The sequence below is a fragment of the Perca flavescens genome, chromosome 16 (assembly GCF_004354835.1).
Source record: "Perca flavescens isolate YP-PL-M2 chromosome 16, PFLA_1.0, whole genome shotgun sequence".
NCBI lineage: Eukaryota > Metazoa > Chordata > Actinopteri > Perciformes > Percidae > Perca > Perca flavescens.
This window is the reverse complement of record NC_041346.1, coordinates 29,818,697-29,842,809: the sequence shown is the minus strand read 5'-3', so window position 1 is coordinate 29,842,809 and position 24,113 is coordinate 29,818,697. Positions and strand designations below refer to the sequence as shown.

At 40.7% G+C, this 24,113-nt stretch overlaps 3 protein-coding genes across 5 annotated transcripts in view; 2 read left to right on the top strand and 1 right to left on the bottom strand.

The window, feature by feature from the left end:
- The window catches only part of mctp1b (multiple C2 domains, transmembrane 1b), an 89,400-nt gene that overhangs the window by 38,770 nt on the left and 26,517 nt on the right, over positions 1–24,113 (bottom strand). For 2 of the 3 annotated variants that reach the window (XM_028600803.1, XM_028600804.1), the window contains exons 2-4: positions 21,902–22,022; positions 21,675–21,817; positions 20,412–20,491 (exon numbers count right to left, since the gene is read on the bottom strand). In XM_028600803.1, the coding sequence (XP_028456604.1) occupies positions 20,412–20,491; positions 21,675–21,817; positions 21,902–22,022 (344 nt within the window). Of the gene's footprint in view, positions 1–20,411; positions 20,492–21,674; positions 21,818–21,901; positions 22,023–22,100; positions 22,146–24,113 lie in introns of those variants that run through there. The other variant, XM_028600805.1, reaches the window with a different exon arrangement.
- LOC114570507 (tripartite motif-containing protein 16-like) lies at positions 1,588–4,083 on the top strand. The gene is made up of 2 exons (XM_028600807.1): positions 1,588–3,338; positions 3,934–4,083. Exon 1 carries the CDS (start codon positions 1,636–1,638, stop codon positions 3,295–3,297), a length of 1,662 nt encoding a protein of 553 aa, XP_028456608.1. The 5' UTR covers positions 1,588–1,635; the 3' UTR covers positions 3,298–3,338; positions 3,934–4,083.
- On the top strand, positions 11,201–12,894 carry LOC114570506 (tripartite motif-containing protein 16-like). Its single transcript, XM_028600806.1, has one exon. It carries the CDS (start codon positions 11,221–11,223, stop codon positions 12,892–12,894), a length of 1,674 nt encoding a protein of 557 aa, XP_028456607.1. The 5' UTR covers positions 11,201–11,220.

Here is a 24,113-nt window from a genome sequence, read left to right as displayed (position 1 = left end):
GGCTCTGTAAGAAGCATATCAAAGTTCTGGCGTGGCCTAGCCAGTCTCCAGACCTAAACCCAATAGAGAATCTTTGGAGGGAGCTCAAACTCCGTGTTTCTCAGCGACAGCCCAGAAACCTGACTGATCTAGAGAAGATCTGTGTGGAGGAGTGGGCCAAAAATCCCTCCTGCAGTGTGTGCAAATCTGGAGAAAAACTACAGGAAACGTTTGACCTCTGTATTTGCAAACAAAGGCTACTGTACCAAATATTAACATTGATTTTCTCAGGTGTTCAAATACTTATTTGCAGCTGTATCATACAAATAAATAGTTAAAAAATCATACATTGTGATTTCTGGATTTTTTTTTTTTAGATTATGTCTCTCACAGTGGACATGCACCTACGATGACAATTTCAGACCCCTCCATGATTTCTAAGTGGGAGAACTTGCAAAATAGCAGGGTGTTCAAATACTTATTTTCCTCACTGTATAAACTGATGCAGGACACAAGAGGGAGCCTTCATCCTGCTAACCAGAGATGTAGTGGAGGTTAAAGCTCCTCAGATCACTTTGTCTGCAGCTTTTAGTTAACAACATGTTTTCAGGCTGATAGAAACCTTTTATAATAAACATGCAGTGTGCATTGGACTTGTGGAGGTTTCTTACTGCTAGACTGCTTGAATCTAGGCTGATTACTTTCTTTAAATAGACTTCTCTGCTTCTCTGTTACTGTATCTGCTGTCTGATGTTAACTTAACTGCTGTGTTTGAGCTGTGTTTCTTACCTAGGATTGTGTGAGCTAGGATATAGTTTCACTCAGGTGTTTGAGAGAGATAAGAACCAGTTAGAGTTAAGGTCGTTTTCATTTCACTCTGATTCTGTCAAGGGTTGTGTTTGAATTATTGTAAACAATATAAACTTTTATTCTACTTGATAACACGACAACTCAGTCATTTAGTAAACTGGGGAGCCGTCTCCAAACCCTCTGATTCTAAGAAGAGTTTACCTCCTAAAAGCTGAAGTCAGCAGAGTTTTTAAAATGAGAAAAGAGCTCTGTGGTAAACAAATTTTGCTGCGTTCCTTATCGCGTACTTTTTCATTTTACTTTAGTACAAACTGCAGCGGCTCTTACAAAGTACGTACTGTTGCCTGCAGTACAGTCTGCAGACATTTGGTACATAAAACTCTGATAACATCGCAGCTTGAACTTTGAGCCTCTTGCTCAGATATGCTGCACAGAGGATCGTGGGTTAAAAATCACTCCGGCTTGCATACTGCAAAATGTGAGCAGGTGCATTGAGACACATTTTTGGTATCGAGACATAGTAAATATTTTTCTGTCATACTAATGGTAGTATGGGCATTGCAACACACCCAGTATCTCTCTCTCTCAAAGCGCTCCTCTTTCAGGAATGTACTAAGCTTGATAACCCCTCCCCCCTCTTCCCGCTCTCAAACACAGCCAGCTCCACTCTGTGCTCATTTTTCCTTGTTCCCTCCCCTTCAGAGCTACAGTTTGCAGATGGGTGTAACCAGCATGCTGGGGGAAGTACAACAGCGTATCACTGCTGTTTTTAGATCAGAGCTCAGACTAGCTTCCCTTCTCAGCACGTAAGACTCAGACAGTCGTTGTCACTGAGCGAGGGATAAAATGGCGCAAAAAGGAGTTCAGCTGGACCGGGAAACCTTCTCTTGTTCCATCTGTCTGGATCTCCTGAAGGATCCGGTGACTACTCCCTGTGGACACAGCTACTGCATGAACTGTATTAAAAGACACTGGGATGTAGAGGATTGTAAGTACAGTTACAGCTGCCCTCAGTGCAGGCAGAGCTTCACACCGAGGCCTGTCCTGCTGAAAAACACCATGTTAGCAGATTTAGTGGAGGAGCTGAAGAAGACTGGACTCCAAGCTGCTCCTGCTGATCACTGCTATGCTGGAGCTGGAGATGTGGCCTGTGATTTCTGCACCGGGAGAAAACTCAAAGCACACAAGTCCTGTCTGCAATGTCTGGCTTCTTACTGTGAGAAACACCTTCAGCCTCATTATGAATCAGAGACATTCAAGAAACACAAGCTGGTGGAGCCGTCCAAGAAGCTCCAGGAGAACGTCTGCTCTCGTCATGATGAGGTGATGAAGATGTTCTGTCGTACTGATCAGCAGCTTATCTGTTATCTCTGCCCTGTGGAGGAACATAAAGGCCACGACACAGTCTCAGCTGCAGCAGAGAGAGCTGAGAGGCAGAGAGAGCTCGAGGGGAGTCGACAAAACATCCAGCAGAGAATCCAGGACAGAGAGAAAGATGTGAAGCTGCTTCAACAGCAGGCGGAGGCCATCAATCTCTCTGCTGATAAAGCAGTGGAGGACAGCGAGAAGATCTTCACCGAGCTGATCCGTCTCCTGGAGAAAAGAAGCTCTGATGTGAAGCAGCAGGTCAGATCCCAGCAGAAAAGAAAAGAGAGTCAAGTCAGAGAGCTTCAGGAGAAGCTGGAGCAGGAGATCACTGAGCTGAAGAGGAAAGACGCTGAGCTGAAGAAGCTCTCACACACAGAGGATCACAACCAGTTTCTACACAACTACCCCTCACTGTCACCTCTCAGCCAATCAGCATCCAGCATCCATATCTGTCCTCTGAGCTGCTTTGAGGACGTGACAGCAGCCGTGTCAGAAGTCCGAGATAAACTACAGGACGTCCTGAGAGAGAAGTGGACAAAGGTCTCACTGACAGGGACTGAAGTGGATGTTTTACTGCCACAACCAGAGCCCAAGACCAGAGCTGGATTCTTAAAATATTCACGTGAAATCACACTGGATCCAAACACAGCACACACACGGCTGTTATTATCTGAGGGGAACCGGAGAGCAACAGCAATGAGTCAACATCAGTCTTATTCTAGTCACCCAGACAGATTCACTGACTGGCGTCAGGTCCTGAGTAGAGAGAGTCTGACTGGATGTTGTTACTGGGAGGTGGAGAGGACAGTAGTAGTTTATGTATCAGTCGCATACAAGAATATCAGCAGAGCAGGGGGGTCAGATGATTGTATATTTGGACACAATGACAAATCTTGGGCGTTATATTGTAACAACAACAGTTATATATTTTATTACAACAATGTCCAAACTCCCGTCTCGGGTCCTGTGTCCTCCAGAGTAGGAGTGTACCTGGATCACAGTGCAGGTATTCTGTCCTTCTACAGCGTCTCTGAAACCATGACTCTCCTCCACAGAGTCCAGACCACATTCACTCAGCCCCTCTATGCTGGACTTTTTCTTTATCCTGGAGCCTCTGCTGAGTTGTGTAAACTGAAATAGACAGAAGCCATTTAAGGGTTAAATTCTGTGTTTTAACTCTTCAACTTATTCGGGGTTCAACAATAATGGTTGCCCGATGGCCCGGGGGAAATAAAACGCCACGTGGGGCAAATAAATATAACAACCCACCTGCCTGTTGATCGTATCATAAAAGACGTCATGGTTCTCTTGCCCCGTTGGAGAACGCTCGTAGATTTGAATGTTACATTTTTGGACTTTTTTCTTTTACGTTTGTTCTATGCTTTCTGTTTGTTCATGTTTTTTTGAATTATTTTGTTCTTTTTTTTTAAGTTTGGCATCTCTTTTGATGTTTTTCTTCTGTTTTAGACTTTTTTTTGATGCTTTTTAATGTTTTTTTGAAACTTTTTTACTTAAGTTTTTTTAATGCTTTTTTAAACACGTTTTTGGATGTATTTTTATTAACATTTGACGTTGTTTTCCAATGCTTTCGACTTGAAAAATGTTATTTCACCGTTTTTCCCAAAGTTTGACATTTTTTTCCGATGTTTTTCTTTACTTTTTCAACTCTTTTTAAAAAACGTTTGTTCAAACATTCCTCTTCGAGGTTTAAAAAAGAAAGGGGCCAGTAAAAACTCTCTCCGGATAAGTAGAAACCTTAATGTTGAACCAAGTTACTTTAGTCTCCATGTTTGTTGCTGAGAGCTGATTGTTGTGAAATTCTATGTTTTCAACATTTTTCAACACGTTTTTGTTGCCCGATAAAGATCAGATACCGTTGTTGAATTAATAATAAACTGTCCACCTTCCACCTTATACCTTCCTTCCACCATGTGGAAGAGACAAAGGAATCAGACTTTCCTAACTAAGACAAAATAACAGATGTAATGTATTGAATTCTTATTTATTTGTACACTTAACTCTTCCAGCATGCGACACAAGGGAAAAAAACCAACAAAACTGGATCGGCCCGTGGATCTGTTAATTTTTCCGATCCCCGATCTAGCTATTAGGTCAATATTGGGACCGATATCCGATCTTAATATCGGATCGGTGCACCCCTAATTCGGGGTGCCCCAGAAGCTCTCAATGTGCTCAGTTGAGATCTGTTATTTTACCATTGATTGTTGAAACAGAACGATATGTTAAAAAAAATCTTTACCGAGATGATCTGTAGATATTAGCTGTTGTTTATGTATATATCTGCGGGACAGGAAGATGTCTGTTAAATAGCGGTGTCTTGTAATCCCATGTGGGACGGGCCAAATGTTTGGCGTGACACAGAAATCAAATCAAACTAAAAGTGTATTTAGTTTCTCTTCCACTGCATGGCTCTGAAGAGAGAAAGCACCAGACCTCCTTCATCCTACACACTTTGTTCTCTTTGTGGACATTTGTAAAGAAATCTAGATTTACATTTATTTGTTTGGCGGACCAAATGTTGTTATCATAATAATAATCAATAAGTCATTTTTCTCTTTTACATAGCTGAGGTTCTGGTTCAAACTAAGTGATTTTGTGGATGAAGTGAATCTGTTAATGAAATCATTGAACAAGAGACTTTGAACAGACTTTTCTGATGGGATGTGTGAACAAACTGAAGCTTTACACGATGAATAAACTAACATGAACAAAGTCTTTTCTTCCTGTCTTCATTCCAGGGTTTCATACAAAGCTGACGGAGAAAATGTGAAACTGATATGAAAGTATAACTATGAAAGTATACCCTTTTCCTCCTGAAACACCACAAAGTACAGTGTTTATGTTTAGAGTCAGTCAGTCTCTGTCCTTTCAACTTTCCTCACTAAAACTTCTCTGTCACAGAGAAATGAGCAGAGTTTTCTATCACTTGTTGCTTTTTACAGCCAACATTTCCTCTCTGCACTGAGTCAATAAATATTACACAGACTTAAAAGTCCCGACACACATAAGACAACAGATGATGTTTAGTTGATTCTTTACATTTGGTTACAAATATTTCTTTACTGATGCTGTGTGTAGTTTGGACATGTCTTCCTGCAGTGAACATCCCAGCAGGTTAACAAGTGAAATGTGTGAACTGATGCAGGACACAAGAGGGAGCCTTCATCCTGCTAACCAGGGATGTAGTGGAGGTTAAAGCTCCTCAGATCACTTTGTCTGCAGCTTTTAGTTAACAACATGTTTTCAGGCTGATAGAGACCTTTTATAATTAACATGCAGTGTGCATTGGACTTGTGGAGGTTTCTTACTGCTAGACTGCTTGAATCTAGACTGATTACTTTCTTTAAATAGACTTCTCTGCTTCTCTGTTACTGTATCTGCTGTCTGATGTTAACTGTGTTTGAGCTGTGTTTCTTACCTAGGATTGTGTGAGCTAGGATATAGTTTCACTCAGGTGTTTGAGAGAGATAAGACCCAATTAGAGTTAAAGTTGCTTTCACTTTACTCTAATTCAGGCAAAGACTGTGTTTGAATTATTGTAAACAATATAAACTTTTATTAAACTTAATTAGAGGACAACTCAGTCATTTAGTAAACTGGGGAGCCATCTCCAAACCCTCTGATTCTAAGACTCTGTGAAACTCTGTGATAACATCGCAGCTTGAACTTTGAGCCTCTTGCTCAGATATGCTGCACAGAGGATTGTGGGTCAGAAATCATGCTGGCTTGCATACTGCAAAATGCGACCAGGTGCATTGGGACACATTTTTGGCATTCTGTATTTGACAAATTATGTCTTGAGATCAGTGTGGGAAATTTACTTTGTTGCCCAATTTTACCAGCCACTTTTTCCGGAATTAAAAGTGATAAAAGAAAGTGCACTAGCATATTTTTGAAATATTACTGCTTCAATACATTCTTTTTTATTATTAATACATATTTTGTTAATATAGGCAAATAAAAAGTGATGTGAAAAAAAAAGCCTGCGTAGAGCAGATAGCCTTTATTGCCACACTCTGCTCCTGGGGTCCCGTCTTTGCCAGCTGTATGGCAGTGCACTTGATATGAGACTGGGATGACTTGTGGTCTTTTATTGCCTCTAATTTAAGGTTGAGTTGAGTGTGCACCCTCATTTCAATCCAACATTTCAATCCAACAAACATCTAGAGAATCCTGTTGGAAATCTTAGCAGTGATTTACTTGTCGAAGCAAATTCTATCTATGCTTCAGTTTTTTATATCTAGTGGAGTATAATAACTCTGCACAAGAAGCGCGGTGTTAAACTAAGTCGAGAGGCTTCTCGGCTTGGTAGGCCTCGGCTGGAGGTGGGCCTGGACATCAGCATTTTTTACATCATTCAACTATCCTTTTGTACATCTTGGTAAGATCATGCCTCCTAAGCAAGCTAAAGCTGCAGTGTGTGAGGAAGAGTCTGTTGTTACCATGAGTGTACTCTCTCAAAAGCTGGAGCAGCAGAGAGATTTTTATAAAGACATGCTAACTCAGCAGCAAGACAACTTTAAATGTTTCATACAAGTGTTTATGGAGGGAACAAATAAGAGATTGGATGGTGTTATACGCAATGTACAAGAGTTGAAGACAAGCCTAGAATTCACACAACAAAATGATGGAGGAGACGAAATCAGGATATAAAGAATCTGAAGCCAAAATAAAATCTTCTGGAAATGACTTAATGGATTTAAAACGAGACATTGGTGAAATGTTCACTAAGCTTGACCACATTGAAAATCAACATAAAAGGAAAAATGTTGTCATTGATGGTATAATAGATGATAAGGAAGAGAGTTGGAGTGGTTTGGAGCAGAAGATACAACACATGTTCTCCAATAATCTGGGACTGGATGGGTCAGTACCAGGAGGGCCGAAGGCCAAGGAGAATCATGGTGAATCTACTGCGTTTGAAGGATAAACAACGCATTCTTTCCTCCGCTAGAAAGCTTAAGGGGACTAACACTTACATAAACGAAGATTTCTCTGGGGCTGTGCTTCAAAGAAGAAAGGAACTGTGGCCAAAGCTTAAAGCTGCTAGAGCCCAAGGCGAAAAGGCAATACTAAGGTATGATAAATTGGTGATTTTGCCTAGAGATGAAAGGATTCAGGACTGAGATATATTTTAGGGTAAAAGGATTATGTTTTTGATGGGTTTTGTAATTGTTTTCCTTATATCACACTAATGTGTACAACTAAAACTAGTAAAGGTTTGGTTTTGGCACATTTAAATATAAATATAAATATTTGTAGCATAAGGAATAAAATTCAAGACATTAATGATTTAGTGCACAAGTATTCAATTAATATATTAGCCCTATCTGAGACACATCTCAAAAGTTCTATTCAAAACTCTGAATTATTAGTTAAAGGTTTTAATATTTTTAGAAGGGACAGAAATAGATTTGGTGGTGGTGTGGCCATTCTTGTGCAAAGCAACTTTCCTTGTAAGTTAAAACATAATTTAATATTTAATGACATTGAAGCTATATGGGTAGAAATCCATGTACCTTATATGAAACCAGTGCATGTGGGCTGCTGTTATAGACCTCCTAATGCACACGTGGACTATCTGACATGCTTAGGTGAAATGCTTGATAAAGTCTCTGATGTCAATTGTGAATTATATTTGTTTGGAGATATGAATATTGATTGGAATGATGATAAATGCACAAAGAAAAATAAATTACTTTCCTATATAAGTGTTTGTAATTTACATCAAATTGTTAATGTGCCAACAAGATTCTCTATCACAACAGCAACATGTATTGATCACATCTATACAAATGTACCAGAATTATGTAATGATGTTGTGTCAATACCAGTAGGGTTCAGTGATCATAATCTCATTGCTGTTAATAAGAAAGCTAAGGTCCCTAAAGCTAAAGCCATTTTTAGTACTTATAAGAGGTCTTATAAAGTATCCGCTATCGAAAAGATTGTGGGAGAGGTATCAAATGTTGACTGGAAAGATGTGTACTGTGGACACAACCTAGGAGATTCTTTAAATGCTTTCATGAGTATACTTTTGAATATTGTTGATAAATATGCACCGATGAAAAATAGGAAAATAAAATCACATGCTGGGAGGTGGATTTATTCAACATTGAAAAATATGATGAAGCAAAGAGATGAAGCTAAACAAGTGGCTGTGAAAACGAGAGTATTGGAGGACAGATTAATATACTGTAAATTAAGGAACCTAGTTACTAAAATTAATAAAAGGAAAAAGAAAGAGTACTACAAAAATAGAATTGACAATGTTAAGCATGATGGCAAAAAGCTCTGGCGTATTCTAAATGAAATTATGGGGAGAAATAAAAATGCATCACCTTCTTTTGTAGAGTCTGACGGAGGTTTTACAGATTCTAGAGACATTGCTGATTATTTTAATAATCATTTTATAAATAAAGTTGGTAATTTGAGAAAAGGATTTAAAACAGAAGAATTGAATTACTGTGAATTGATCAAAAATGAAATCATGGCTGATAAAGTGTGTAGCTTTAATTTTAATTACGTACAATTTGCTGAAGTTATGGCCCTGTTAAAGTCTCTTCCAACATATGGTAGTCCAGGCACAGACAACTTAGACAGCATAGTATTGAACAAAACTGCTGAATATATTGCTGCTCCGTTGTGTTATATATTTAATCAGTGTATAGCGAGTGGGATTTATCCATCTTTGTGGAAAGAAGGAAAAATTATTCCATTAATAAAAGACAATCGATTACCTTATAATGGGCATAACTGTAGACCTATAAGTATTCGGCCTGCACTCAGTAAAATATTGGAAAAGATCATTCATACACAAATTTGTAATTATTTCCATAATAATAATTTGATGACTAATTTTCAGCACGCATATAGAAAGGCACATTCGACTAGTACAGCTCTTACACAAATGACTGATGGATGGCTTAGAAGTATGGATAATTCTGAAATAGTTGGTGTGGTTATGTTGGACTTCAGTGCTGCTTTTGATCATCATATTTTAATTGAGAAATTAAAGAGCTACGGATTTTCTCCCTCTGCTGTTACATTAATGAAAAGTTATCTTTCATATAGAACTCAGCGGGTTTTTTATAATGGTTCTTTATCTAATTACAAAAGTTTAGTTTGTGGTTTACCACAAGGAAGTTGCTTGGGTCCTCTTTTGTTTTCGGTTTTTATTAACGATTTGCCCTTAACTTTTAAAAAAGCATCAATGACAATGTTTGCAGATGACTCAACTGTTTACTATGCTTCAGATTCATGTGATAAAATTAATCATGTTCTGTCTAGAGAATTAAATTCTGTGTATAAGTGGGTTAGTGGAAACAAATTAGCATTAAATATATCCAAAACAAATAGTATGATCATCGGATCAAAACTTGATGCTAGGATCGGAATTAAAGTTACAAATAGCCGGACAAAGAATACAACAAGTAGAAAAGGCTAAACTGTTAGGATTGGTTATTGATAGTAGTCTCTCATGGACAGAACACATAAATACGATTGTTAACAGAATAGGATGTGGCATTGCAATAACAAAAAAAATATTGTCAATATGTAAATCAGGAAACTTTAAAAATAGTAACAGAGTCATTAATATTATGTCATTTGTCATATTGCACCGAGGTGTGGTCCTCTGCAACTAAAAAGGACTTAACTAAAATTCAGGTCGCGCAAAATAAAGCAGCGAGACTTGTACTGGGCTGCTCAATTAAAACAAGTAGAGATCAGATGTATTCCACTCTTTCTTGGCTCACTTTACACCAAAGAATAACAGTTACTTTAGGTACTATGATATATAATACATTGACAATGAAAATGCCTATTTCTCAGTTTAATCAATTAGTGTATTGCAATTATCATAACACCAGAAAGGCAAATACTGGTCATATAACAATCCCCTATCCAAAAACTAATTTTATGATGAAAACTGTCCTGTATAGAGCTATTGTCATCTGGAATAACATTCCTACTGAAGTGCGTCAGCTTTGTAATAAGCAGTCATTTAAAAGAAATCTTAGATGTTTTGTGTTGATGTAGGTTTTTATATGTTTTGATTAAAGTTATTATATTAATATTGTATTAACATTTAGTCCTACTATGAATGGAAATTAGATTGTATGTGTGTATGTATGTGTTTGTGTAAGTATGTATGTATAGATATGAAATGTGTATATGCGATTTTGTTATGGTTGAAATGTGTATATTGTTGTTGTAATGTAATGTAATTTTTTTTAGAATGGACCCCAGGGAGACTAGCTGATTGCACAGACTTTTAGCTAATGGGATCCTCAATAAATAAACAAATAGTTGTTCCTCTAACGAACAAATTGTTTGCATTTTCGCGCAGGTTCGACAGCAATTACAGTACATGCACTGGTCGTTGGGAAGGTAGGCTAACCATTCCCTCGTTTTCACTCCGCCACTTGTTAGAAAAGTACCTTCTCTTTTTCTTTACTTCGCCCTTAACAGTTTGTTCATTCACAGCTACTGCTGACTCCACGGCGGGCCTCTTAACACCGTGGATATGTCGGCACATTTTTTTAACCAATAATTTTCCTTTCGTCTATACCTCAGCTCAGCTATATGTGTCATGGACTAGCGCTGAAAACCAATCGAATGAGTTACTCTGTTGCACGACTAAAACATGTTCCACCAAAACAAGTTCCTTCCTGACGCTATTTTGCACCACGGCTTTTTCCGGTGTTTAGCACTGCCCAAGATGCCACTGTGTCTGGTATACAAGACAAAGTATGCCACTTTGAAAAAGTACCCGCCTTATTATGCACATACGCAAAATGCGATCGGTTGCATTAGGACATATTTTTGACATAGCCTTTTATGTATTGGGACATACTAAATCTTTTCCTGGTATACTAATGGTAGTATGGGCATTGCAACACAAAGCACTCCTCTTTTAGGAATGAAGCTAAACTTGATAACTCCTCCCAAACACATGCTGTTTTTACATCGGAGCTCAAACTAGTTTCACTTCTCAGGAAGTGAGACTCAGACAGTTGTTGTCACTGACTGAGAGGTGAAATGGCGCAGAAAGGAGTTCAGCTGGACCGAGAAACCTTCTCTTGTTCCATCTGTCTGGATCTACTGAAGGATCCGGTGACTACTCCCTGTGGACACAGCTACTGCATGAACTGTATTAAAGGCTTCTGGGATGAAGGGGATGAGAAGGAAACCCACAGCTGCCCTCAGTGCAGGCAGAGCTTCACACCGAGGCCTGTCCTGCTGAAAAACTCCATGTTAGCAGATTTAGTGGAGGAGCTGAAGAAGACTGGACTCCAAGCTGCTCCTGCTGATCACTGCTATGCTGGAGCTGAAGATGTGGCCTGTGATGTCTGCACTGGGAGAAAACTCAAAGCACACAAGCCCTGTCTTCAATGTCTGGCTTCTTACTGTGAGAAACACCTTCAGCTTCATTATGAATCAGAGACATTCAAGAAACACAAGCTGGTGGAGCCGTCCAAGAAGCTCCAGGAGAACGTCTGCTCTCGTCATGATGAGGTGATGAAGATGTTCTGTCGTACTGATCAGCAGCTTATCTGTTATCTCTGCCCTGTGGAGGAACATAAAGGCCACGACACAGTCTCAGCTGCAGCAGAGAGAGCTGAGAGGCAGAGAGAGCTCGAGGGGAGTCGACAAAACATCCAGCAGAGAATCCAGGACAGAGAGAAAGATGTGAAGCTGCTTCAACAGCAGGCGGAGGCCATCAATCTCTCTGCTGATAAAGCAGTGGAGGACAGCGAGAAGATCTTCACCGAGCTGATCCGTCTCCTGGAGAAAAGAAGCTCTGATGTGAAGCAGCAGGTCAGATCCCAGCAGAAAAGAGAAGAGAGTCGAGTCAGAGAGCTTCAGGAGAAGCTGGAGCAGGAGATCACTGAGCTGAAGAGGAAAGACGCTGAGCTGGAGAAACTCTCACACACAGAGGATCACACCCAGTTTCTACACAACTACCCCTCACTGTCACCTCTCAGCCAATCAGCATCCAGCATCCATATCTGTCCTCTGAGCTGCTTTGAGGATGTGACAGCAGCCGTGTCAGAAGTCAGAGATAAACTACAGGACGTCCTGAGAGAGAAGAGGACAAACGTCTCACTGACAGGGACTGAAGTGGATGTTTTACTGCCGCAACCAGAGCCCAAGACCAGAGCTGGATTCTTAAAATATTCACGTGAAATCACACTGGATCCAAACACAGTAAACACAATGCTGTTATTATCTGAGGGGAACAGGAGAGCTACAGTAATGGGTCAACAACAGTCTTATTCTAGTCACCCAGACAGATTCACTGTTTATCTGCAGGTCCTGAGTAGAGAGAGTCTGACTCGACGTTGTTACTGGGAGGTGGAGAGGAGAGGGAGAGGAGGAGTTTCTGTAGCAGTCACATACAAGAATATCGGCACAGCAGGGAGCTGGACTGAATGTTTCTTTGGACGAAATGACAAATCTTGGGCTTTAGATTGTGACAACAGTTATACATTTTGGTCTAACAATGTCAGAACTCCCGTCTCAGGTCCTTGGTCCTCCAGAGTAGGAGTGTACCTGGATCACAGTGCAGGTATTCTGTCCTTCTACAGCGTCTCTGAAACCATGACTCTCCTCCACAGAGTCCAGACCACATTCACTCAGCCCCTCTATGCTGGACTTTGGTTTTATTGGTATTCACCTAAAGACTCTGCTGAGTTGTGTAAACTGAGATAGACACTTTATACACAACCTATTTTGTCTCTGTGTTTTGTTTTGTTTTTTGCTGAGAGCTGATTGTTGTGGCGTTTCTTTGCTGCACAGAGATCAGCTGTCAATCAAACATTTTGGGCAGTACTTTAAGATGTTGTCATTAGTTGTGGTGTAAATGTTTGAGTTTCTTTAGGCGGCGCTCCTTCCTTTGTCTGTTTCACTGCCCATAGTCTCTATCCACGACGTTCCACTTCTGGGATTGCTCTGTTGCTGCCGGAAAATCCACCAGATTTCATGCATTTAGACCGGATATTCATTGCCTTGGGCTTTCTTTGTGTTGGCGTTCTAACCTCCGGTGGATTTGTGAGGACTGTGGTTAACTGCTCCTCAGATCTCTGCAGGGTAAATCCAGACAGCTAGCTAGACTATCTGTCTGATAATCTAAGTTTTCTGTTGCACGACTAAAACTACTATTGAATGTACACACGTAGGGCTGGGCGATAAAACGATAACGATATGTATCGCGATAGACACGTAATCAATATCAATAGAAAATGTGGTCGATAAAATGTTCGATAACTTGTTTTTCTTCATCAGAAGAAACCAGAGGTTGTGAAGCAAGTTTGGTTGCATGAACAAAGGCCCTCACTCTCTGGTAACCTAGCAACGTGGGGAGTGACACTCTAACAGCCAATCATGTAACAGTATCATGTTTGGTTTGAAGTTTGGCAGTGCCTTACTAAACGCTACAAAGACATAACGGAGGCAGACATGCTGAGCACTAGGGCTCACGATACGATACACGATATTCAGCTCACGATACGATATATATCACGATATTCAGCCAACGATACGATTCGATACAATTCGATACACTTACATCATTTTCTGAAAGATTTAAAGGGGACCGAGTGATTTTTGTGACATCTTGTGAGTGCTCCATTTACTTGGATTTAATTAATTGAACTGAAAACATCATTTACACAATATATGTCTCTGACTGGACCGAGAGTCTACAGCAGGGACCATCAACTACATTTACACAATATATGTCTCTGACTGGACAGAGAGTCTACAGCAGGGACCATCAACTACATTTACACAATATATGTCTCTGACTGGACAGAGAGTCTACAGCAGGGATCATCAACTACATTTACACAATATATGTCTCTGACTGGACAGAGAGTCTACAGCAGGGACCATCAACTACATTTACACAATATATGTCTCTGACTGGACCGAGAGTCTACAGCAGGGACCATCAACTACATTTACACAATATATGTCTCTGACTGGACAGAGAGTCTACAGCAGGGATCATCAACTACATTTACACAATATATGTCTCTGACTGGACAGAGAGTCTACAGCAGGGATCATCAACTACATTTACACAATATATGTCTCTGACTGGACCGAGAGTCTACAGCAGGGATCATCAACTACATTTACACAATATATGTCTCTGACTGGACCGAGAGTCTACAGCAGGGATCATCAACTACTGGACCGAGAGGGTCTACTACAATATATGTCTCTGACTGGACCGAGAGTCTACAGCAGGGATCATCAACTACATTTCTTTCAGAATTTTTCTAAGCACTCTGGCGGCCGGACTTTCAAATAAAATAAAATAAAATGAATTTATACCTAATAAGCCTATTCTTTTTCACTTTCTTACTGAATTAATGCTATTCTTTTTTTTTTCTTTTACATGTATTAGTGTGAGCAAACTCCTAAAAAACATGGAAACTCCCTAATGATAGGCTCTTTAACTAGAAAAAGATCTCAGACTAGAAGGCAGTTCACTGAGGAGTGATGGTTAAAGTCTGTGATTATGGAAACATTATTGTAGTATGCAGCATCCTGATTGGTGGAAAATGCTTGCAGAAAGAGAGGCTGTTGTCAGGTAAACATGTCACTGTCAAAGAGGCTGAAGCGAAAAGTTGAAGTGGAAAAGCCAGAAGCCCAGCTTTAATGATGAATGGACTGATAAGCAGGCTATGCACTTGTCATGTATGCCTCATTTGCAATGAAACGATGTTGTTGCAAAATAATACAACCATCATCATCATCATCATCATCATCACTCGAACATAACGATCGCGTCATTCACGTGCATATTAAAGAGCTCCAGATGGTCCGCTCCAGCGGAGAGTTTGGTTTGTTCAGCCAGCAGTGAGGATTACAAGAATTTGTCCAAATTTCCAGATTCCCGGCAACCTAAGATAAACAGTTAGACTACAAACCGACAGCTTTTGTTTTAACTTGATTGTAAAAATTCGCTATTTGCAGAGTAGAGCTGTGTGTGCGTAAAACAGCGCGGTGGACTGAGCAGGTTGAATTATCGCTTTCCGCATGTTTATGCCGGTCTACACAGGTGAGTGCATTGATAAGTGTTGACTTTCTACTCACGAAGGTTTAATTGGAGCCTATTTACAGAAAAGAGACCAGCGTGAGTTCATCTGCCCCAGCGGCCGATGGTAACTCTGTATCGTTCCCAGTCAGGTGCTGCGTGTTTTAACCTTTAACACACACACACATCTCGGCTCAGCCGTGTGTGTTTTAACACACACACATCTCGGCTCAGCCGTGTGCGTGGAGCTCGGGCATCGCTGTACAGAATCCCGGCGTGTGAATAGAGATGTAAATACAGGGGCTGGGTTTTTGCTCTAAATGCTTGAAATGATAAATAACAGAACGCATTTTTTCCTCTTTACATTTTGGGAATTCATGATTATTCTGCGGGCCAGACTAAAAGCTTTGGCGGAGGGCCGCCAGTTGACGTTGGCAGCTCTACAGCGACACTAGTGGCTGGCTGACCAAATCGCTCTTCCTGCAACGTGAACGGGGGTAAACACGGGGGATTTGAATGGGACTTATGTATCGATACTCGCGGCATAAAAATCGATACTTTCTTGGGGAATAAAATATCGATTTATATCGCAGAATCGATAAAATTGCTCAGCCTTACTGAGCACTGTCCAGAAGCCAGGTTACCAACCTAGCACTAAACCTGCAGAAAATAGTATTTCTCAGGTTTCTTATATTTAACATTTTGCACTATTTTATTACACTTTATTAAGCATTTCTTACTTATAAGTTTGCACCTTAATGTTAAGAGACAATTGTTAAGTGTTCATTGTGATTTTAGACCTATGTTTACATTTTAATTATTTGAGTGTTTTCCATGGTTGTGTTGACATTTCTGCTTTTATAACTGAGGGGATTATAATCAGAGCAGTGTTAAGTTTAAAATAAAAAATTTTGAAATTTAATATATTTTTATCCTGGTCCTTATTTTAAATAGATCATAAAAAATATCAATAATTATCGATATCGACCGATATGAAACACTTATATCTAGTGGTGGGCAGATCGAGGCTTCGTGAAACAATGAAACAGTTGAAGCAAATGTGCCATATTGTGTCGAGGCTTCGAAACAATCCGACACCCGTCTCAACGATGACACCTAGTGGTCACTTGCAGGTGTTGATCTAAAACAAACTTGACAATGAGCCATTTTTTATTATTGTATTTTTCTAATATGTGAAGCTTGTAACCTGTAGGCTCCTCACTGTGCATAATGTTATTTTGGTCATGACAAAAAAATATTAATAAAAGAAATCAAGCCACAATGTCTCAATTCTTTATAGATTTTTATTCAAAAATATGAATGTCCCAACAGTTTATTATATTTCAATCCTAATTATCTATCTATATATCTATATATCTCTATCTATATCTATACATCTATCTATCTGTGTATCTATATATGTATCTACCTATCAATATGTTAATGTGTCACTATGTATACTCTGTCTGTCTCTAGCCTATCAGTCAATGTGTAAATTTAAATGTAAGCCTAAATATAACTAAACAACTCGCACTATGAATGTCACTTTATCACCAAAAATCCGCTATCTCAAAATCAAACTCCTCTCACAAAAACCCACGAGGTCACGATGCGTTGACTTCACTTTTATACAGATGTGCGATTGTGTGTTCCCGACCCTGTCGATCAAACGCTGATTCACGCCACCTGTTGAAACACTCGTGAAACACTCCGGTGTTTCATTTAGCCGTAGTCACGTGACACGGGTGTTTTGAATCAAGCTTTGAATCAGTTTTTCGAAACATCTGCGCTTCGGGATCTCGACAAAAGCTTCGGAACGTCAGTTTCACTTCAGCCATCCCTACTTATATCGCGATACAGTTTTCAGCTATATCGCCCAGCCCTATACACACGTTCCACCAAAACAAGTTCCTTCCTGAGACTATTTAGCAGCAGCACTGCGGCTTTCCTTCGGTGCTTACCACCGCCCAAGCCGATTGGGATTGGTTTAAAGAAATGCCAATAAAACAGAGCACGTTTTACTCCCATCCCAGAATGCGGTATGGAGTAGCCAGACCTTCCTCCAGCGTGCTTTGGAGGAGGGTCTGACAAAGCGAGACTACACTGCTCATGATGATGTTTGTTGACCTGAACTGAACATGAAAACTCCTCTGTGCACTAAATGTTTTATGAATATTTGTATCAATGTATTTGTATGTTGTTGTTTTTCTTCCACTGCATGGCTCTGAAGAGAGAAAGCACCAGACCTCCTTTATCCTACACACTTTCTAATCTTTCTGAACCTTTGGAAATAAATCTAGATTTACAATTATTTGTTTGGCGGACCAAATGTTATCATAATCAATAATTCATTGTGTCTTTCTTTTGTGATTCAAAATGTCTTCATCCTTGTCTTACTCTTAAATGGATTTTACTTTTAAAAGTAAAGTTTTATGGTCTTTATGATTTCAAGGTGTTTAACTGATTATTTTAATTAAATGTTTTTATATGATCACTATAGCTCTTCTGTGTGGGTTTCTTGAACTCTTCTTCTACATACATAGCTGAGATTCTGGTTCAAACTAAGTGACTGTGTAGATGAAGTGAATGTGTTGATGAAATCATTGAACAAGGGTCTTTGAACAGACTTTACTGATGGGATGTGTGAACAAACTGAAGCTTTACATGGTGAATAAACTAACATGAGCAAAGTATTTCCTTCCAGTCTTCATTCCAGGGTTTCATACAAAGCTGATGGAGAAAATGTGAAACTGATGTGAGAGTTTAACTGAGGCACTTTTCCTCCTGAAACACCACAAAGTACAGTGGTCATGTTAAGAGTCAGTCAGTCTCTGTCCTTTCAACTTTCATCACTAAAACTGCTTCGTCACAGAAAAATAAGCAGGTGAGTGATGATGGCGCAGTGGATATGACACGTGCCTTTGGTGTGGGAGGTCTGGGTTCAATTCCCACTGCGAAACATCAACCAACCATGTGTTCCTGAGCAAGACACTTAACCCCTAGTTGCTCCAGAGGTGTGCAGCCTCTGACAAATGTAGCAACTGTAAGTCACTTTGGCTAAAAGCGTCAGCTAAATGTAATGTAATGAGCTTTCTATCACTTGTTGCTTTGTACGGCCAACATTTCCTCTCTGCACTGACTCAATAAATATTACAGACAGAAAAACAAAGGCAAGAATAATTTTGCCAATCACAACATTAGAACAAAGCAATTGAAAGTGCTCTAATGATAAGATGATTGCAGTTGACATGATTTACCACTAGAGGTCAGTATAGACATTAACACAGGTTTGTATTTTTTTACAGTGATGACACAGGTTGTTCATGACTCCAAAAGAAATCTATTTTCTACATGTTTTTAGGAATAAAATGTTGTATAAATCAAGCTCTGAATCGTATATGGACGCTGTGTAAAAAGCTTTAGAATACAGATAGGAATGAAAGAGGAAAGTTTGGCGCAGGATTGTCGTTCCCATTTTAAAGCTTTTTTCAGATCGAATGATTGTAGTTGGTCTCCAGTGGACTTTTTCAAGCTTTTGAGTGTTATTTATGTATTATCTGCTCTAGTTTTCTATGTTTTTAGATACAGATATGGTAATAATTTAATAAGGTAATGAGGTAATACTATATATATATTAAGACATGCCTTTTTTATTGAAAAACCTAACATTGTGGCCGGGTTGGTTCAGTGGAAGAGTCGGCGCACATATACTGAGAGGAGGTTTATGCCTCGATGCAGAGGTCCAGGGTTTAAATTTGACCTGTGACAATTTCCTGCATGTCTTCCCCCTCTCTCGCTCTCCTTTCTTACCTAGCTGTCCTGTCAATTAAAGGCGGAAAAGCCCAAAAATAATCCTAAAAAAGAAAGAAAAACCTAACATTTAAGTGGTACCGAAATGAGGCACCGAAATCAGCGTTGCTATTCTAGCACCGGTGAGAGAGAGATTTATCAGCCTAGGTTAAAGGTGCTCTAAGCGATTTCACGCATTCTCCTCACTATCTGCTAGCTGCCTGTCCCCTGAACACACTGTAAAAAACATCTCCTCACTATCTGCTAGCTGCCTGTCCCCTGAACACACTGTAAAAAACATCTCCTCACTATCTGCTAGCTGCCTGTCCCCTGAACACACTGTAAAAAACATCTCCTCACTATCTGCTAGCTGCCTGTCCCCTGAACACACTGTAAAAACATCTCCTCACTATCTGCTAGCTGCCTGTCCCCTGAACACACTGTAAAAACATCTCCTCACTATCTGCTAGCTGTCTGTCCCCTGAACACACTGTAAAAACATCTCCTCACTATCTGCTAGCTGTCTGTCCCCTGAACACACTGTAAAAAACATCTCCTCACTATCTATAGCTGCCTGTCCCCTGAACACACTGTAAAAAACATCTCCTCACTATCTGCTAGCTGCCTGTCCCCTGAACACACTGTAAAAAACATCTCCTCACTATCTATAGCTGCTTGTCCCCTGAACACACTGTAAAAAACATCTCCTCACTATCTGCTAGCTGTCTGTCCCCTGAACACACTGTAAAAAACATCTCCTCACTATCTATAGCTGCTTGTCCCCTGAACACACTGTAAAAAACATCTCCTCACTATCTATAGCTGCTTGTCCCCTGAACACACTGTAAAAAACATCACCTCACTGTAAAACACTGTAAAAAACACGGTCTCTGTAGACAGCCCAGGCCAACCTGCACCACCAAACATAACAAACAGTGTTCCAGCCAATAACAGACAAGAAGGATTTGGTTGAGCCATAACCGCAGCAGCGTTAGCACGTAGGCTACTTCCACAATACGCGTTCATGACTGTTGGGGGACAGCATGAGGAGGAGGGAGGGGCGAGCTAGCCTCCTTTTGTTTGACAATACTTCGAACGTCAACAAGAAGTGACATCAGGGTCCCCGGATAGCTCAGTCGGTAGAGAGGGCGCCCATACAGAGAGTTTTACTCCTCGACACAGCGGGCCCGGGTTTGACTCCAACCTGGGGCCCTTTGCTGCATGTCATTCCCCCTTCTCACTCTCCCCTTTTAATTTCTGCAGCTGTCCTGTCAATAAAAGGCCTAAAAATGCCCAAATACATTATCTTGCCACAGCAACGTAACAGAACTGAAAAAAAGTAGTTCTTGTTCGTAAAAGGGAGGGACACACAAATACGACTAGGCTGACATACCTCTGCTGCTCGAGGGACTCGAGGTAGAGGTAGGCAGAACCCATGAAGTCGTCTTGAAGGCCAAAGTCGTAGTCAAACACCTGCAGAAGAGTAACAACAACTGACTCTTTTGTTCGTTTATTTTTCGTGTGGAAAAAGCTTAGAGCAGGGTTACAGCCGGCTGCTGGGCGCGAGCGTGTCGGCTGCGTGGCGTGTCCGTTTATATTTCGGCTCCCATGTTAACAGGTTAGAGCGTGACACGCACCTCTCAGGCGAGGCTCGAGTCACACCAAAAAACGGGTGCCTGCTAGAAATGGAACCAACACCTATTTCAAGCGTGTGACGCACCGTTGTGACGAAAAGAGAGCTGAGCCGGAAGGCAAAGCTCTCGATCTACCGGTCAGTTTTGGTTCCTACCCTCACCTATGGTCATGAAGGCTGGAGGTCATGACCGAAAGAACGAGATCCCGGGTACAAGAGGCCGAAATGGGTTTCCTCAGGAGGGTGGCTGGCGTCTCCCTTAGAGATAGGGTGAGAAGCTCAGGGGAAGACCCAGGACTAGGTGGAGGGAGGTCCAGCTGGGAGGAGGCCTCGGGGAAGACCCAGGACTAGGTGGAGGGAGGTCCAGCTGGGAGGAGGCCTCGGGGAAGACCCAGGACTAGGTGGAGGGAGGTCCAGCTGGGAGGAGGCCTCGGGGAAGACCCAGGACTAGGTGGAGGGATTATATCTCCAACCTGGCCTGGGAACGCCTCGGGATCCCCCAGTCGGAGCTGGTTAATGTTGCTCGGGAAAGGGAAGTTTGGGGTCCCCTGCTGGAGCTGCTCCCCCCGCGACCCGACACCGGATAAGCGGACGAAGATGGATGGACGCAAGCGTGTTGGAAGCGTTTCCAGGCAAAATAGAATAGGAAAAGATGTTTATATGTCATTTAGACACAAATACATATTAATAAATGGCATGTTGATGTTTGAAAGTCTCGAGGTTTTTTATATAAATGCAGATATAAATGTAATAAAAAAGAATAATAGATTTTATAATATTGCACTTGATAATACAGAAGGAAATATTCTGGAGCCTATTTTGCCGTCAATACTGCTGACGTAGGTATTTCATTTTATCAATGGGAAACATCCATGTGTCTAGACAAGGCTAGCAGCAGCAGCAGCAGACATGTTTCTGGTGTGTAAAGACATAAAGAAATCCACGCAGCCGCCACACAGCTGACACGCAACAGAAACGCCACGCTCATGCCGCAGGCAGTGTATAAACGGCCTAAGTCTTTACCTTTACATACAGCGGGTCACTCAGACAGTCCATTATTAAAGTTGTTTTCTCGTCCCACACTGGGTTGAGGTTTTTGTGGATGGTTTTGCTTCTGAACACCTCTTTTCCAGCGAGCTTAAACTTGACATACGGATCACTGCTGCCTAAAAAGACAAATAAAACTGGTCACAGATGCATAAAAACAACAAGAAAAAGAACAGGAGTTCACAGATAAGACGTGACTCTACCTCCTCTGTCTCTGACGGCCAGATTGTGTCCTCTCTTCAGCTCAATGTCCAGCTTGTACATCCCTGAGCTGGGGACGGCTCGCTCGGACGTGACCCCCGAGGAGCATGGAGCAGCCGTACCCTGCCAGGAGAAATTATTGCATTCATTACAAACTGCACAATCATCACCGCGAAAGCTAAACACTCAAAATAAACTCACCGACATCTGTACAAGAAATGAAAGCTGCTGTATCCGCACCCACGCTTGCACACTGCTACCACTGACTGAAGTGTCTAATTCAGCTCAGTTACTTGTCCCGCGGGTGACCACTAACAGGAAATTACACGAGAGTAGCTTCCTCCCATCTGATAAGAGTGTTTGTTGAGCTGATATTTTTTTTTTCCATTCTTGTTTAACCCTTTCTGCCACTGCAGCAGCATCTCCTCTGCTGTGGCACTGCAGAAACTCAACATTTTAGGGCTGCAAAGATTAATCAATTACTTCTTAACTATTTAATCAATCGGCAACTATTTTGACAATCAATTAGATAGATAAATAGATAGATAGATTCATCCCGAGGGAAATTTTAGGCATACAGTAGCTTATACAACCATAACACAGCAAACACACATATATCTCACATACATAAAAATCACTCACAGAAATTTAAAGAGTTAACAATTTGTGAAGTGATTACAAAGGTCTGGTATGGACTGACCATGTGATGCAATGACCATGATAAGGTGCTATGGTAGAGTGTGTGCAATGGTGGTATTGCAAAAGTGAACAGTGCAATACAACAACAATAGCTTATTATTAAATATTAACTATGACTATGAAAAGAAGAGAAAGAGAACGTAAACATAATAGAATTGCTTGACAAACAAGAAAAGAAATAATATACGTTAAGAACAATATATAACAGGGAATAAGTTATAAGATGTCCAGATTGTGTAGGAGGGCTAATATAGCTAATATAGGAGGGCTAATATAGCCTTTTAAGACAGTCAGGTGTACAGCAGATTAATCGGTTTGAGTCATTTTGCTTGAAAAAAAAAAAAGAGTAATTATTCTCTGATGTCAGCTTGTTATATGTGAATATGTTCTAGTTTCTTCTCTCCTCTGTGACAGTAAACTGAATAACTAGATTAAAATAATATAAATAACCAACCCGGTCTCACGGCAGTTCTTGAAATGGTCACGTTACTTTTAATATATTGATACGTGTTCACGGGGACGTTTTTTTGTCGTTTTTTTCGTGGTGGCCAGGACGAAAATGGTCTATAGGGAGATTAACGGGGAAAGCAAAACGCCACACGCGTTACTCTAATCTGATCACTTTTTACAGGAACGAGTAATCTAACGCGTTACTATTTCCAAACCAGTAATCAGATTAAAATTACTTATCCAAGTCACTGTGCGTTACTATTTCTGTCATTTTCCTTAGTAAAAATATATATTTTTGCTTTCTTCTTGCGTCTCGGGGAGTGAAGTCACGTATGCGACAAGTCACGTTTTCAGCATGAGGACAGTTCACGTGTTCCACGCAGCGACACAAACGTAAACAACAATGGAGGGAGGAGAGAGATGTGCGTTTTCTAGGTGGAAATACAGTCACCATTTAGAGTTTGTGTCAGCTAAAGACGGCAATATTAAGCTTGGTACACTCTGTGCTGGTGGAGACTACGTCAGATCTGAAGAACCATTTGGAGTCGCAGCGCTGCAGTCAAACCTACAGAGCAAGTCCCAGCAGGTGGAGCGAAGCAGAGAGCAGGAGGCCCCCCCATCACCCAAACAACTAAAGCTGGACTTTGGTGCAAAACCAGTAAGTGGGGGAGAGTTGAAGAAGTAGTTGGGGCAGTATGTTATAGAGGAAATGCTGCCCTTAAACACGGCTGACTCGCTCTCTTTCGTGCCATAACAAACCAGATCCTACTACTGGCAACGCTGACCTACCTCACAGTAAACCGGTTGTCATGGTTATGTTGAGGCTGTGGGGGGGGGTTGTCGGCAGCTGCTGCATGTAACTAATAAAGTAACTTGTAATCTAACTTCGTTACTTTTAAAATCAAGTAATCTGTAAAGTAACTAAGTTACTTTTTCAAAGTAACTGTGGCAACACTGCTTCCCATTTAAATACATTAGTTTACATTATCGTGCTGGCCACCACGGAATAAACGACAAAAACGTCGTAGTTTAAATAACGTGACCATTTCACAAACTGCCGTGAGA

What these genes read in the sequence shown, in the direction of transcription:
- LOC114570507 (XM_028600807.1), top strand. Translation starts at nt 1,636, where the DNA reads ATGGCGCAAAAAGGAGTTCAGCTGGACCGGGAAACCTTCTCTTGTTCC.
- LOC114570506 (XM_028600806.1), top strand. Translation starts at nt 11,221, where the DNA reads ATGGCGCAGAAAGGAGTTCAGCTGGACCGAGAAACCTTCTCTTGTTCC.